Source organism: Coregonus lavaretus, assembly GCF_964263955.1.
Source record: "Coregonus lavaretus genome assembly, chromosome: 31".
Lineage (NCBI taxonomy): Eukaryota > Metazoa > Chordata > Actinopteri > Salmoniformes > Salmonidae > Coregonus > Coregonus lavaretus.
In genome coordinates, this window is record NC_140018.1 from 9,585,704 (window position 1) to 9,600,919 (window position 15,216).

At 41.0% G+C, this 15,216-nt stretch overlaps 2 protein-coding genes across 3 annotated transcripts in view; one reads left to right on the forward strand and one right to left on the reverse strand.

Annotated features, from left to right (window-relative positions):
- LOC311106893 (uncharacterized protein) overlaps positions 1-14,538 on the reverse strand; it is a 62,967-nt gene extending 48,429 nt beyond the window's left edge. Inside the window, exons 1-8 of one of the 2 annotated variants that reach the window (XM_084149277.1) lie at positions 14,216-14,538; positions 13,606-13,938; positions 13,162-13,491; positions 12,947-13,042; positions 12,800-12,828; positions 12,613-12,660; positions 12,441-12,512; positions 6,891-8,713 (exon numbers count right to left, since the gene is read on the reverse strand). In XM_084149277.1, coding sequence (XP_084005403.1) covers positions 8,576-8,713; positions 12,441-12,512; positions 12,613-12,660; positions 12,800-12,828; positions 12,947-13,042; positions 13,162-13,491; positions 13,606-13,938; positions 14,216-14,276 — 1,107 coding nt within the window. In that variant the 5' untranslated portion in view covers positions 14,277-14,538 and the 3' untranslated portion in view covers positions 6,891-8,575. Of the gene's footprint in view, positions 1-6,890; positions 8,714-12,440; positions 12,513-12,612; positions 12,661-12,799; positions 12,829-12,946; positions 13,043-13,161; positions 13,492-13,605; positions 13,939-14,215 lie in introns of those variants that run through there. The other variant, XM_084149278.1, reaches the window with a different exon arrangement.
- Positions 1,920-5,682, forward strand: LOC311106895 (uncharacterized protein). The gene is made up of 4 exons (XM_084149280.1): positions 1,920-2,233; positions 2,348-2,677; positions 4,804-4,935; positions 5,268-5,682. Coding segments are annotated over exons 1-4 (504 nt in total). The 5' UTR covers positions 1,920-2,232; the 3' UTR covers positions 5,309-5,682.
- Positions 14,539-15,216: the final 678 nt, after the last annotated feature.

Below are 15,216 nucleotides of genomic sequence, written 5' to 3' on the forward strand. Positions count from 1 at the left end.
TTGAGCAGAGGGAAGAGATGATAGGATGGAAGAGGAGAGAGTAGTGGGAGAGAGAGAGCGAAGGTTGCGGCGGCGCGTTACCATCTGTGTAGGGGCAGAGTGAGTAGTGTTGGAGGAGAGCGAGAGAGAAAGGGATACAAAGTAGTGGTCGGAGACATGGAGGGGAGTTGCAGTGAGATTAGTAGAAGAGCAACATCTAGTAAAGATGAAGTCAAGCGTATTGCCTGCCTTGTGAGTGGGGGGGGATGGTGAGAGGGTGAGGTCAAAAGAGGAGAGGAGTGGAAAAAGGAGGCAGAGAGAAATGAGTCAAATGTAGACGTGGGGAGGTTGAAATCCCCCAAAACTGTGAAGGGTGAGCCATCCTCAGGAAAGGAACTTATCAAGGCGTCAAGCTCATTGATGAACTCTCCAAGGGAACCTGGAGGGCGATAGATGACAAGGATATTAAGCTTAAATGGGCTAGTGACTGTGACAGCGTGGAATTCAAATGAGGAGATAGACAGATGGGTTAGGGGAAAAATTGAGAATGACCACTTGGGAGAGATGAGGATTCCTGTGCCACCACCCCTCTGACCAGATGCTCTCGGGGTATGCGAGAACACATGGTCAGACGAGGAGAGAGCAGTAGGAGTAGCAGTGTTTTCAGTGGTAATCCATGTTTCCGTCAGCGCCAGGAAGTCGAGGGACTGGAGGGTAGCATAGGCTGGGATGAAGTCAGCCTTGTTGGCGGCAGAACGGCAGTTCCAGAGGCTGCCTGAGACCTGGAACTCCAGGTGTGTGGTGCGTGCAGGGACCACCAGGTTAGAGAGGCAGCAGCCACGCGGTGTGAGGCGTTTGTGTAGCCTGTGCGGAGAGGAGAGAACAGGGATAGGCAGAGGCATAGTTGACAGGCTGCAGCAGATGGCTACAATAATGCAGAGGAGATCGGAATGAAATGAACTAAACATCAGGGAAAGGAGAGAGCAGGCCTCCCTCACCAAAAAAAAATATATATATAACTCTCCCAACTTCCACCTCAGAAACTATAATTGTTTCACTGAACCACCCGAGTAAAACTCTCCCAACTTCCACTTTAGAAATTAGAATTGTTGTAAACTACAGCAGACTGTTATCAGTAGCTGTAATTAAGTACAGCAGCTACCAACCACCTAACGTTAATGCCTCGGATGAGGTTAGAAAAACAGCTGAATGGTAGCAGCTAGCTGGCTCAATCACAGGTACTCTTAAGCATGAAATAACATTGGAAACAATTAACCACAGTTGCAAAAAGTTACCAGTAGCTACCCGCTAGCTAGCTTTGTTGGTCCAAGTAGTGGGTAAGCTAGCCTCGTGCTTCGCCGGGGTCCACCGAATACAGTCCTTACCTACAATAATTACCTACAATAACCTTCAATAACTACCTGAGTAAGCTACCTATAATACCAAACTACAATACCTACCTACAATCTAAATACATAGTTTAAGCTTAACTCAACACCATATAAGAAGCCAAGCTTACCTTTCATAACGCAGCAATGATTAAACGTTGGGTAGCTAGCACAAAGATATTGTATTTAGCTACCACAGTACAGCCAGCTGGTAGTGTTGGCTGGCTAGCAATGGCTACTGTGTTGACTTTGTTTGAAAAACGGCGTCGCTGCGAACGAATGAGGCTGTTTAAAAGGATATTGTTTTTAGTTGCAACCGTTGCTAATAGCATTCAAAACAGAAAACCATCAAACTGAGAAAAATATATATTGCGGATGTTATGTTTACATTTCTGTTGTGTTTCTGTCTACCTTTATCTTCACTATTGTATAATAGTATATTACTCTATTCTTCAGAGAAGTACACCTGTGATTAATATTAAGTGACTCTGTGAAATATAATGTAATCTTTATTACCAGTAAATAATCATCTGATGCCATTCTCTTGTCAGGTGTCAGTGGAAACGTTCTTCCTCTGTACTCCATTGTGGGAGGTGATGTCAGTCTGCCGTGTACCAATGTGATTTATCCAAACTGCTCCTCAACTATATGGAACTATGGATCTATTGAAGAAGTTGGTCATGGGAGGGTGAAAAAGGAAGAACAGAACAACAGAGCTGACAGACTGAGTTTAGGGTCTGACTGTTCTCTACATGTTAGTGATGTCAGAGCTGAGGATGCTGGATTCTACAACTGTCGACAGTTCCTTACAGAGGGTGGACCACAATATGGAGGTGATGCTCCTGTTCATCTGTCTGTTCTAACTAGTGAGTATTACTGTTTAAATCAGAGCTGTGCAAAAGTGTAGTGTTGATAGTCATATTAAACATGAGCAGTACATACTGAAAGATTATGCAAGTATGATTTTTTCTCTTTCTCAGTGTCCTCGTCCTCACCAGTCACAGATATAAAACCTGATAGACCAGTAACATTAAGGTGCTCTCTGCACACCCTCAATGGACCTGGGAGATGTGCCCCAGGCGTGAACCAAGATGTTAGTCTGAGCTGGCAGAGGGTGGATGAGACAGATACTGGGCTGATTGAGGCAGGTACTAATCTGCAGGGAGACTCCAGATACCAGGTCACACAGCTGTCTCACTGTGACATCACTCTGAATATGACACTCCAGAGGGAGGACAACAACAGGAAGTGGAGGTGTCAGCTGACTGGAGAAGTGGAAATCTTCCTGGATTTCACCTTTAAGTTCTCAGGTAGGGATTTTATATTATATATCTCCCATGTGTATGTATATTGTGTAGTAAATACTACATCTGCCTTATTAACCACCTGATAAAATGATGTGATGTCAGCTGACTGGAAAAGTGGAGACCTTCCTGGATTTCACTGTTACATTCCCAGGTAGACAATTTACTGATATATATCCCATATTTCATCAATAAGTAGGCTACATCTATCACCCTAACCACCCTACCACCCTAACGTACTGTACACTGGAGAAATAGGATCTGTTTCTGTATAGAATGTACATTTGTGTTTTTTTTTTTAGAGTACCCGTACTTTGATTCCTGCCAGTGCTCCACGGAACCCCCACAATGGTTAGAGTTTTTCTTTTTTCAGTTTATAAAAAAAAAACGTATTGCAATGTCTGACAGACACAGTACTGGTATTGCTGGTCTTTCAGATAGAATAGCACTCTCTAGTGGTAGCAGTTGTGACGGGAGTCCCACAGAAAGGCTTTACTCTTCATAGTCAATCATTGAGAATCTGCATTTTATTGTCTTGTCACGCTTTGTCCCTTCATCAATGTTTCTACAATGATACTCCTGACTTCATGTTAGCTCACTGTAGTCACCCCTTTTCTAATGTGATGAACCCTGCCCCCTCTAGCCTCTCTCAAGATGCTTGACTTCATGTTTTTCAGACAGTTCTGATAGAACAACTGATTCCTGTCAAGACAACCACCAGTACTCCACAGTAGTCTAAATCTGGTAGCGTAAAAACAGCCCCAAACATATTTATAGGAAGTACTTCTTGTCTAGTTCTCTAGAGATTGGAGTGGAGAAAGATTTAGCAGATTGGTAGATTGTATGAGTGGTACAGCATCGGGCCAAAGTCAGATGTATTACCTTGGTCAATACACAGAGCATGCAACTAAACTTCCCTTTTAGTCATTTAGAAGACACTCTTATCCAATGTGACTTATAGGAGCAATTAGGGTTAAGTGCCTTGCTATTAACTATTTTCAGCTAGTCGGCTCAGGGATTCAAACCAGCAACCTTGGTTTACTGGCCCCACGCTCTTAACTGCTAGGCTACCTGCCTAGACTACCTACCTACTGCTAGGCTAACTTTCATGTTAATGTTTTTGTGGTGCAATTCACACTCTCTTCCTGTGTAAATTTCTGCTTGTCTATGATGTCAAATACCACTACTCCATGTTAAAGTTATTTAGTGGATGGTCTGAACAATCAAAGTAATCCATTAGGCACAAATGAAAACGCTAAGCTAGATCTTTAGTGATCAGACAGAGGTGAATGTAACTGCAACCAATGATGTACATTGAATAAGTATGTCTATGCCTGCAACTGGTCCTTCTCTCAGTGGTTCTTTCAGCTCAGACCACTTCTGTTTTTCTGAGGCTGACCAGAGATGGAGAAAAATAGGTAATGGGTTGTCTTTTAATTTGACCACAGCATCTTACCTCACCCTAACAAGAACATAGCTAGTCATTTCACACCTTCAAAAAGGATTTTGCAACAACAACACAGAAAGATACCATGGGAACAGTGGCCTTCGGTGTTACTATGGGGACTGAGACATTTACATTTACGTCATTTAGCAGACGCTCTTATCCAGAGCGACTTACAGGAGCAATTAGGGTTAAGTGCCTTGCTTAAGGGCACATCGACAGATTTTTCACCTAGTCGGCTCGGGGATTAGAACCAGCGACCTTTCGGTTACTGGCACAACGCTCTTACCCACTAAGCTACCTGCCGCCCATAGAGTGACTGTTTTTGGCTGGGGTTTGATGGATGTTAGTTTCCCGTGGCCATCATTCCATATCTCGTCTCATTGACTCCTGTCTGGGGCTAAACGGATGCAGGTTCATGTTCATGTTCTATTTTTAACTTAGAAAAAACAAGACTCCAAGTTATTTAGTGGATGGTCTGAACAATCAAAGTAATCCATTAGGCACGAATGAAAACGCTAAGCTAGATCTTTCGTGATCAGACAGAGGTGAAGTTGTAGAGGTGTTTGGCTAATGGATATTGGTCTTCAGTATCCTCTAGTGACTGTTGTGTGATACAAACTTTACTTTCATATAAATCAATCTAAATTATTGTCTGTTTTTAATCACTGTCTGTCTCATTGTCCAGGTACCAGTAATGCTGTTAAGTTGCCAATCAGTCGCATCATGCTCTTTGTGACTCTGACCGTCATGGCTGCCATAGTCACTATTCACACAACAAGGAGGAACCTCCCACCCAAGGCTCTGCACCCACAAGCAGGTGAGAGTCACAGGCATTGGTCCAGTTCCATTTAGGTTCTTAACTCCTCCCACAACATCAGTGTTCACAGATCTGAAAAGACTGGATAGACCTAAACATTATGAATGGTTCCATCAATCCATAGAACATATGGAGCATACAACAAATTACATTCACATATTCTGATCTTCAGATGTGTGAACAGAAATGGTATCAGGTTATAAATAGTCCTTTGACATAATCATCTTGTCCATCTAATCCCCTATTAACTATTTCATATTTACAGTCTGCTATAGAATGAATGGTGAGACATGTTGTCTGATGTGTGTGTTGTTGTTTTGTTCTCTGTATAGAAGAAGCCTCTGGTATTGAGCTTCAGGTCCTGGAGGAATGACCCCTTGATCCTCACTCTTCTTCCTGCGCTGGACTAAGACTTTCAAACTGTCTGTAGCTTTATTGATTTAGTAACAGAGGATATTATAAATGTTTTCTAAAGCTGATGTTCATCTATGATAGAGTAGAGTGTGTTGGAAGATGTATTAATAGTTGTATTCTCATCTTTTAGTATCTTTAGTATCTATTTTACACGTCTTTTTGTTTATTTATGTTTATTGCATGCAGTAGGGGTGCAGACATCAATTAAGCAAAGCATGGCTGATGTGTGAATGATACGTTTGTTTTTTATTTTCTGTCCATTGTGAATGAAGTCAGCATAGAGAAATTCAAAATTACTTTATCAATATTTTTTTTTTCCTAATCCAATTTTTTAATGAGCACAATGTATTTTCTAACATTTTAATGAATTTCTGAAACTGTTTTTAAATAAACTAATAAAAATTACATATATCTAACTCATTGTCAGTACAGTACAGGTGTGTTTTTTTTTACTATACACTTCCACAATATATGGTAAAGCATGAATGCAATGACCTTATTTTATTTACAACCTTCTTCCAGTCAGCAGCGCAGGTAGGTAGGCTACGTCAGTCCTCCTAGATAAAGCATCTGACTGTCAGAGATTCTTCTGTAGACCTACTCTGACTTTATATGACAAACTCAAATGTGATTGGAATTTTAAGCATTTGAAACCCTAGTTTACAGTAGCCTACACAGTTTTTAGTTCTTCCCATTGACATTGCAAATAAAAGGACTGTAGCCTACAGCCTTACTTTGAAATGACATCACAGACTAGTCCCTTTTTCACGTTTACCTGCAGCTGAGCTTCACGCCGGGCGGGGTGGAGCGTTCCTGGCCACTGGAGGGCTTCCGAAACAAATCAAAAAAGGAACTCAGTGTCTCAACTTAATGTTGAGAGTTAGAATAGTAGAATACACAAGGTGCAAGTTTGAAATGTGCCTGTTTATCAGCTGTTTTTCTCTTGTTTTGTTAGTCACCGACAGTCACTAAATTAGCCATGTCAGCTAACCATTTTTAGATTGCTAAGTTAGTTTAGCCAGTTATCTAAACTTGTAATAATCATGTCCAAATCACGACCGGCAACACAGGGCACATGCTCAGGGGTCCTGGGTCCTGACCTCCAGGTGGCTTGTATTCATTTTGTTAGTCATTCTTACTCAGATATCATTAACATGGCAAAAGTCATGGCAAAATGTGCAGAATTGCAGGAAATTATCTTTAAAACTGCAAACATGTCTCTCTTCCCCATGGCAAAATGTTTAGAACTGCCAATAAATGTCCTTTAAAACTGCAACATTCCCTCTACACCCATGGCAAAATGTGTAGAATTGCAGGAAATCTCTCCACCTTCAAGAGGGGGGCCACTAAACATTTGTGCCCCCCCAACCAAATCACCCAATAGGCTAGAGCCGTCCCTGGCTGCAGCGTAGCCTTCGCAAGACATCAAAAACCACGATTTTTCGTATTTTTGTATTTTCAGAATAAATATTCTGCTTCATTGTGGCAACCGATTCTCAGTAGAACAAAACAAAAAGAGAATCATTTTAATTTTTTTATTTCACCTTTATTTAACCAGGTAAGCCAGTTGAGAACAAGTTCTCATTTACAACTGCGACCTGGCCAAGATAAAGCAAAGCAGTGCGATAAAAACAACAACACAGAGTTACACATGGGATAAAACAAAACATACAGTCAATAACACAATAGAAAATCTATATATCAATATGGAAAGAGCGAACTACGATATAGCCTAGCTACCAGGTAGTCTATTTCACATTTGAGAATTATCCTGCCTCCTACTTACAAAGACAGTAAATGACAGAATAAACCCCCAATTAGGCAATACAATGTTGTTGTACTCTGTGAAACTCTGGAGTGAATGAAAATGAAACATTCAGATCTGATTTATTTCCATTTTATTAACTCACTTTAGTCAATATAATTTTAAACATGATTAATGCAGGAAAAAAAATTCCATGAGTTTGTTATCAGCAGAGCTAAAATATGTTTGTCTAAGAAGCTGCTATTGTGCTACATACTAAAAGAAAACATAACACCAGTGTTCTACCTTATCCATCTAGTAATCATAATTAAAAACACATCTTAGTGTCCTGTATGATCCAGCAGTTCTCTTCACATGTACAGCCTCGGTTACCAAAGTCAGCATGGGCTCTAATCCCAACCATGCCCTTCTGACTCGCAAACTCTCCTACCTTCACTGCCCTAACTCACTGTCCTATCTCAATGAAATAAATAAAACCCTTAATATATACTGTATTTTTAATAGTGAAGACATCAAAACTATGAAATAACACATACAATTGAAGTCGGAAGTTTACATATACTTTTTCAACCACTCCACAAATTTCTTGTTAACAAACTATAGTTTTGGCAAGTCGGTTAGGACATCTACTTTGTGCATGACACAAATAATTTTTCCACAATTGTTTACAGACAGATCTTTTCACTAATAATTCACTGTATCACAATTCCAGTGGTTCAGAAGTTTACATACACTAAGTTGACTGTGCCTTTAAACAGCTTGGAAAATTCCAGAAAATGATGTCATGGCTTTAGAAGCTTCTGATAGGCTAATTGACATCATTTGAGTCAATTGGAGGTGTACCTGTGGATCTATTTCAAGGCCTACCTTCAAACTCACTGCCTATTTGCTTGACATCATGGGAAAATCAAAAGAAATCAACCAAGACCTCAGAAAAAAATGTGTAGACCTCCACAAGTCTGGTTCATCCTTGGGAGCAATTTCCAAACGCCTGAAGGTACCACGTTCATCTGTACAAACAATAGTATGCAAGTATAAACACCATGGGACCACGCAGCCGTCATACCGCTCAGGAAGGAGACACATTCTGTCTCCTAGAGATGAACGTACTTTGGTGCGAAAAGTGCAAATCAATCCCAGAACAACAGCAAAGGACCTTGTGAAGATGCTGGAGGAAATGGGTACAAAATTATCTATAACCACAGTAAAACGAGTCCTATATCAACATAACCTGAAAGGCCGCTCAGCAAGAAAGAAGCCACTGCTCCAAAACCGCCATAAAAAAACAATACTACAGTTTGCAACTGCACATGGGGACAAAGATCGTACTTTTTGGAGAAATGTCCTCTGGTCTGATCAAACAAAAATATAACTGTTTGGCCATAATGACCATCAACTGTTCCTGAACCAAATAGAGTAGCTGGCCAGCATTCACAAGATATTTGGTTCTGGGTGCTGAGATTAGGCTGTGAAAGACTGAGTGTAGTCTTCATGTTGATGTCTTGGCTGTGGAGTAGAGCTGGGGTCAGCAGGGTTCTCTGTCTCTCTGGTAGAAGAGGGCATAACAGAGGAATAGGTCACTGCATCTTCATCCTGGACCTACAGTGACAACACACACACACGCACACACACATATTAGTTTTACTATCGTTGTGGGGACTTATTTTCCCTAACCCTAACCTTAACTCTAACCCCTCACCCCTAACCCTAACCCTAAAATAGCCTCTTTCCTTGTGGGGACTGGCAAAAAGTCCCAATTTGTCCAAATTGTCCTTGTTTCACTATCCTTGTGAGGACTTCTGGTCTCCACAAGGAGAGTAAAACAAAAAATACACACACAACAGGGCGCCAGAATGAATCAGTTGGATGGGCATTTGATTTCTATAGGTGGGCCAGTTTTTTTCACAGGACTTCCTGTGTGGACGTCCTTGGGTGTTATAATAAAGACCATAGGCAGCTCATGAGTTTCAAGTTTGGGGACGCTTACAATTTATTCTACCATGTCTACCTATCTGCATGCCAGTTAGGATTATTTTTATAAGCGCATTTTCACGGAACAGTTTAATTTCAAAAGTAATGTTTTAGTTTCTAAAAAGTATTGTCACGTGGTTAATCACACAAATTTGAATTAAAATGATAAAAATCTAAAAGTAAAAATTCAACTAATGCAAGAGCACCAGCCTTTACCATATTGATACACCGTGATCCATTGCTGCAAAAACAATTATTGCACATGGTACTCAGAAATAGCCTATAAGCCAATGCAGCAGTAGGCCTATAACTTAGTTCATCAACTAAGGCAAAATATGTACGCCTAAAGCTGAGAAATTAAAACAGTAGAAAATATCCTGATAAAAATGCAGGTTCTTTCAATCGCAATAATCTCTCTACTCACCTGTCTGTCTTGACTTGAGCTATCTCTAGTGAAGTGCAACATTGTATCAACTAAGCATGTTGGCATGCTCAGGCACTCGCTCCCTCAATATTATCAGGACAGAGAAACCACACAAAATGTATAAACCTCCTAAATTATGGTTATGAAATAAACCAGTACTTGTTTCTCACAAGTGTAGCAGGTCGTGAACTCTGCAAACAATGTTTCCACTCTGAGAATGAGAATGGTAAATTACTAATGCATTAACAGTAATTAATGTAAGCAGATGATGGGGATCAACAGTACATTTACTATGCTTACTGGTTACACACAGTGCATTCGGAAAGTATTCAGACCCCTTGACTTTTTCCACATTTTGTTATGTTACAGCCTTATTCTTAAATGGATTCAATTGTTTTTTCCCCCTCATTAATCTACACACAATACCCCATAATGACAAAGCAAAAACAGGTTTTTCATTTACATAAGTATTCAGACCCTTTACTCAGTACTTTGTTGAAGCACCTTCTTGGGTATGACGCTATAAGCTTGCCACAACTGTATTTGGGGAGTCTCTCCAATTCTTCTCTGCAGATCCTCTCAAGCTCTGTCAGGTTGGAAGGGGAGCATCGCTGAACAGCTATTTTCAGGTCTCTCCAGAGATGTTCGATCGGGTTAAAGTCCGGGCTCTGGCTGGGCCACTCAAGGACATTTAGAGACTTGTCCCGAAGCCACTCCTGTGTTATCTTGGCTGTGTGCTAAGGATCGTTGTCCTGTTGGAAGGTGAACCTTCGCCCCAGTCTGAGGTCCTGAGCGCTCTGGAGCAGGTTTTCATCAAGGTTCTCTCTGTACTTTGCTCTGTTCATCTTTCCTCGATCCTGACTAGTCTCCCATTCCCAGCCACTGAATAACATCCCCGCAACATGATGCTGCCACCACCATGCTTCACTGTAGGGATGGTGCCAGGTGTCCTCCAAACGTGACGCTTGGCATTCAGGCCAAAGAGTTCAATCTTGGTTTCATCAGACCACAGAATCTTGTTTCTCATGGTCTGAGTGTCCTTTAGGCTCCTTTTCGCAAACTCCAAGTGGGCTGTCATGTGCCTTTTACTGAGGAGTGGCTTCCGTCTGGCCACTCTACCATAAAGGCCTGATTGGGGGAGTGCTGCAGAGATGGTTGTCCTTCTGGAAGGTTCTCCCTTCTCCACAGAGGAACTCTGGAACTCTGTCAGAGTGACCATTGGGTTCTTGGTCACCTCCCTGACCAAGGTCCTTCTCCCCCGATTGCTCAGTTTGGCCGGGTGGCCATCTCTAGGAAAAGTCTTGGTGGTTCCAAACTTCTTCCATTTAAGAATGATGGAGGCCACTGTGTTCTTATGGACCTTAAATGCTGCAGAAATGTTTTGGTACCCTTCCCCAGATCTGTGCCTCGACACAATCCTGTCTCAGAGCTCTATGGACAATTCCTTCGACCTCATGGCTTGGTTTTTGCTCTGACATGCACTGTCAACTGTGGGACCTTACAGTATATAGACAGGTGTGTTCCTTTCCAAATCATGTCCAATCAATTGAATTTACCACAGGTGGACTCCAATCAAGTTGTAGAAACATCTCAAGGATGATCAATGGAAACAGGATGCCCCTGAGCTCAATTTCGAGTCTCATAGCAAATGGTCTGAATACTTATGTAAATCGAGTATTTCTGTTTTTTACTTGTATAACTTTGCTAAAAAAAATCAAAACCTGTTTTCGCTTTGTCATTATGGGGTATTGTGTGTAGATTGATTTTTTAATTTAATCAATTTTAGAATAAGGATGTAACGTACTGTAACACAATGTGGAAAAAGGGAAGGGGTATACTTTCAGAATGCACTGTATGTAATGGGGAATTTATCAAAAGAAACAATCAAAGGGCAAACGATTCACACAATGAAACAATGAATGTAAAAGAATTGGCTGGAGACAGCGGAGCACATTCTGGAGAGTTGAGTGCCTGCATTCTGGAGAAAGACGCCCATATCTTCGCCACACACTGCTGCCCTACTTCTTGTCTCAACATTTAAAATTATGCTCTTCCCACATTTTAGATGCTTTTCACTCCCAACTCAATAAGCTCAGCCTAACGCCACGCGAGCTTCCCAAATAGGCATAAGCCTTTATGCACTTGTGATTTGAAACAATCCACAGCTATTTCTTTTTTAAATAAGCTAATGATCCTCTGTGGCTAAGTCAAGCTCTTTGGTAAAGTATTTTGAATTAGGGGAAGCCAGCATCTGAACAGTGCACTCTGCACCCGCCAACTTTCCTTTCTAATTAGCAAGTGGCTGTAACCAGAGATCAGTATAATGACGAGATGCTCATGTCTCCACCCTAACAATGCTAGTCGTTGTCCCAAAGGCGGGAATGCAGGTGACAAGCTAAAGGTCTGCATATTATGCCCATAGAAACGCATTGGGCTTATTCAGGACAGATTTTGGCGAGAGTGAGCCCTCTCGCTTCACCTCTTCCTCTCTGCTGAAACAGCACCCCTCTGTCTAACTATATTTAGCCCATGTATGTGATCCTGTCTGGCCAGAAAAAGTATGACATGCCATACTCCTTTTGTCCAGAATGCTGTTTCGCATTCTCGGATGCTTTATCTGAGATTGATGTGTCATTCTGTCTGCGCATGTCTCGGTCAAATAAATTATAAATATTTTATTTGGACAGGCAAGGAGGTACGGTAGGGCGGACCGGGCCCGTACCTCCTTGCCCATCCAAATAAAATATTGAAATATTGATAATTTATTTGACCGAGACGCACACCAACAGAAAGACACATCAATCTCAGATAAAGTATCCGAGCAAGCAAAACGCACACACACGCACACGGTCACAACAAAGTAAAGACTTCAAACTGTTTATAGGAGGGAGGGTCATAATATTACAATATGTACAGTATAGCTTCACTTACATCAACTCTCTGAGGGGGATTTTGGTTGAAGTGGAGGATGGAGGCATAGGTGACACTGTCAGCAGGTTGACACTACAAGTACCAAAATTGTTATTGAAATTTGAATCATTAGTCTCAATGCGTGATAACAACTGGTTAAAATGAAATTAAATGAATGTGTTAATGCACTAACCTTGTCCTCATTGGTTGGTGGGGTGGAGTGGTTTATTGCATTCAGACCCTACATAAATGAGTAACAATGGTACTCAATTAACAGAAATATAGTGGAACCTCTTAGTTATTTTACTACAACAACAGTATAATACACTAACTGTGTTTATTAAGCCATTGTACACCAATAACATGTCTTTGTTACTCACAATGCTGTTATCATTTGGCACTTGATTATCTGAAAAGAACAAAGAAAGACATCAGAAGAATTGATACAGAGGAACAATTTGCTCCATGTGTGTTTTATTATTATATTCCATTCAACTCAAAGAAAAACGATGAATGTCTGTACGTACTTGCTCTTCTTCTGTGTACAATGATGACAGCAGCAGCGACACACACAGCTGCTCCAACAGATAGAGTTAGGAGGAGGGTCTGGTTTAGTGGAGAACCTGGGAGGGGATGCGGAGCTGTTTAATCACATCATTTTATCAGGTCGTTAATAAGGCAGATGTAGTATTTACTACACAATATACATACAAATGGGAGATATATAATATAGAATCCCTACCTGAGAACTTAAAGGTGATATCCAGGAAGATTTCCACTTTTCCAGTCAGCTGACACCTCCACTTCCTGTTGTTGTCCTCCCTCTGGAGTGTCATATTCAGAGTGATGTCACATTGAGACAGCTGTGTGACCTGGTATCTGGAGTCTCCCTGCAGATTAGTACCTGCCTCAATCAGCCCAGTATCTGCCTCATCCACCCTCTGCCATCTCAGACTAACATCTTGGTTCATGCCTGGGGCACATCTGCCAGGTCCATTGTGGGTGTGCAGAGAGCACCTTAATGTTACTGGTCTATCAGGTTTTATATCTGTGACTGGTGAGGACGAGGAGACTGAGAAAGAGAAAAAATCATACTTGCATAATCTTTCAGTATGTACTGCTCATGTTTAATATGATTATCAACACTACACTTTTGCACAGCTCTGATTTAAACAGTAATACTCACTAGTTAGAACAGACAGATGAACATGAGCATCACCTCCATATTGTGGTCCACCCTCTGTAAGGAACTGTTGACAGATGTAGACTCCAGCATCATCAACTCTGACATCACTAACATGTAGAGAACAGTCAGACCCTAAACTCAGTCTGTCTGCTCTGTTGTTCTGTTCTTCCTTTTTCACCCTCCCATGACCAACTTCTTCAATAATAACATTAGATCCAGCTCTGTTATAGATCCATGTAGTTGAGGAACAGTTTGGATAAACCACATCGGTACACGGCAGACTGACATTACCTCCCACAATGGAGTTCAGAGGAAGAGTGTTTCCACTGACACCTGACAAGAGAATGGCATCAGATGATTATTCACTGGTAATACAGATTACATTATATTTCACAGAGTCACTTGAAATTCATCACAGGTGTACTTCTCTGAAGAATAGAGTAATATACTATTATACAATAGTGAAGATAAAGGTAGACAGAAACACAACAGAAATGTAAACATAACTTCCGCATGTCTATTTTTCCTGAGATTGATGGTTTTCCGTGTTGAATGTGAGTGATAGTCTCTTAATAAATAGTATTGTTATTCTCTCTCTCCTCTGTCTTACCTGTTAGCAGGTACAAAACTGTCACAAGCAGTCCCAAAAATGAATGATAGACATCAGCCATTGTCCCCTCTCTCTCTCTCTCTCTCCTCTGTCAGAGTGTCTCAGCTCTACACGTTTCTCACCATACAGCAGTATCTCTATTCACCACTATAGCATCACTTCCTCAAAGTGGTCATGTTTTTTTCTCTGCGTCAGGGACAGGGAAATGGTCAACTGCAGTTCGAATGTTCGTGAGTACCATTTAATCAAGTAAAGACTAGTTTGCTTGTTTTGACAGTATAGTCTAGCTAACTAGATGATTCAGCTAGCCAACAATAGTGCTGATCAGATGACATAGCCCACCCCAGCACAGTGGTTCTAGCAAAGATACTTAGAAAGAAACTAGGGAATTCCATTTCATCTGTGGTTCGAGCTTTCTAACCTTCAATGTGTGATGAGTGAGTGAACTATTGCAGAAAATAGAGAAGTTGGCTACAGGAGCAGTAGAGAAGTATGAATAGTACGTTTTTTTCCCCGTTCCTCTAATTCTGTGTACATCCTGCTTTTATCTAAATAGTTTACAGGATGGAAATAAGTGACGTAGTCAACATGTCAACATGACATATCAGTGGAATCAAGTCTCTTGTCTCTCATGACCATCTTAAAACAATTCCATATGTTAGCTTAGTACAAACCCCCCACCGAAAGAAAGGCTTAGACTTTTAGGGGATCATTATTGACCAAGATGAAAAACGTTAAGCCCCCTGGCAGATTACATGTTTGTTACCTGTTTGTGTAAGACATCACATTTTCTGTATGTTTCTGCATATGTACCAATATGTTCAAATAAACCTAAACCTATTGAGTGCTAAACAGGACAACAAATCATGTTCCTGTAATAGCAGGGCATATTGCAGATACCAGCTTACTGAAGCAGCACATTTAACTGTGTTTGTAGCTAAAGGGTCTGAAAAAGGAAATATGAGAAAAAAGTATTTGATCCCCTGCTGATTTTGTACGTT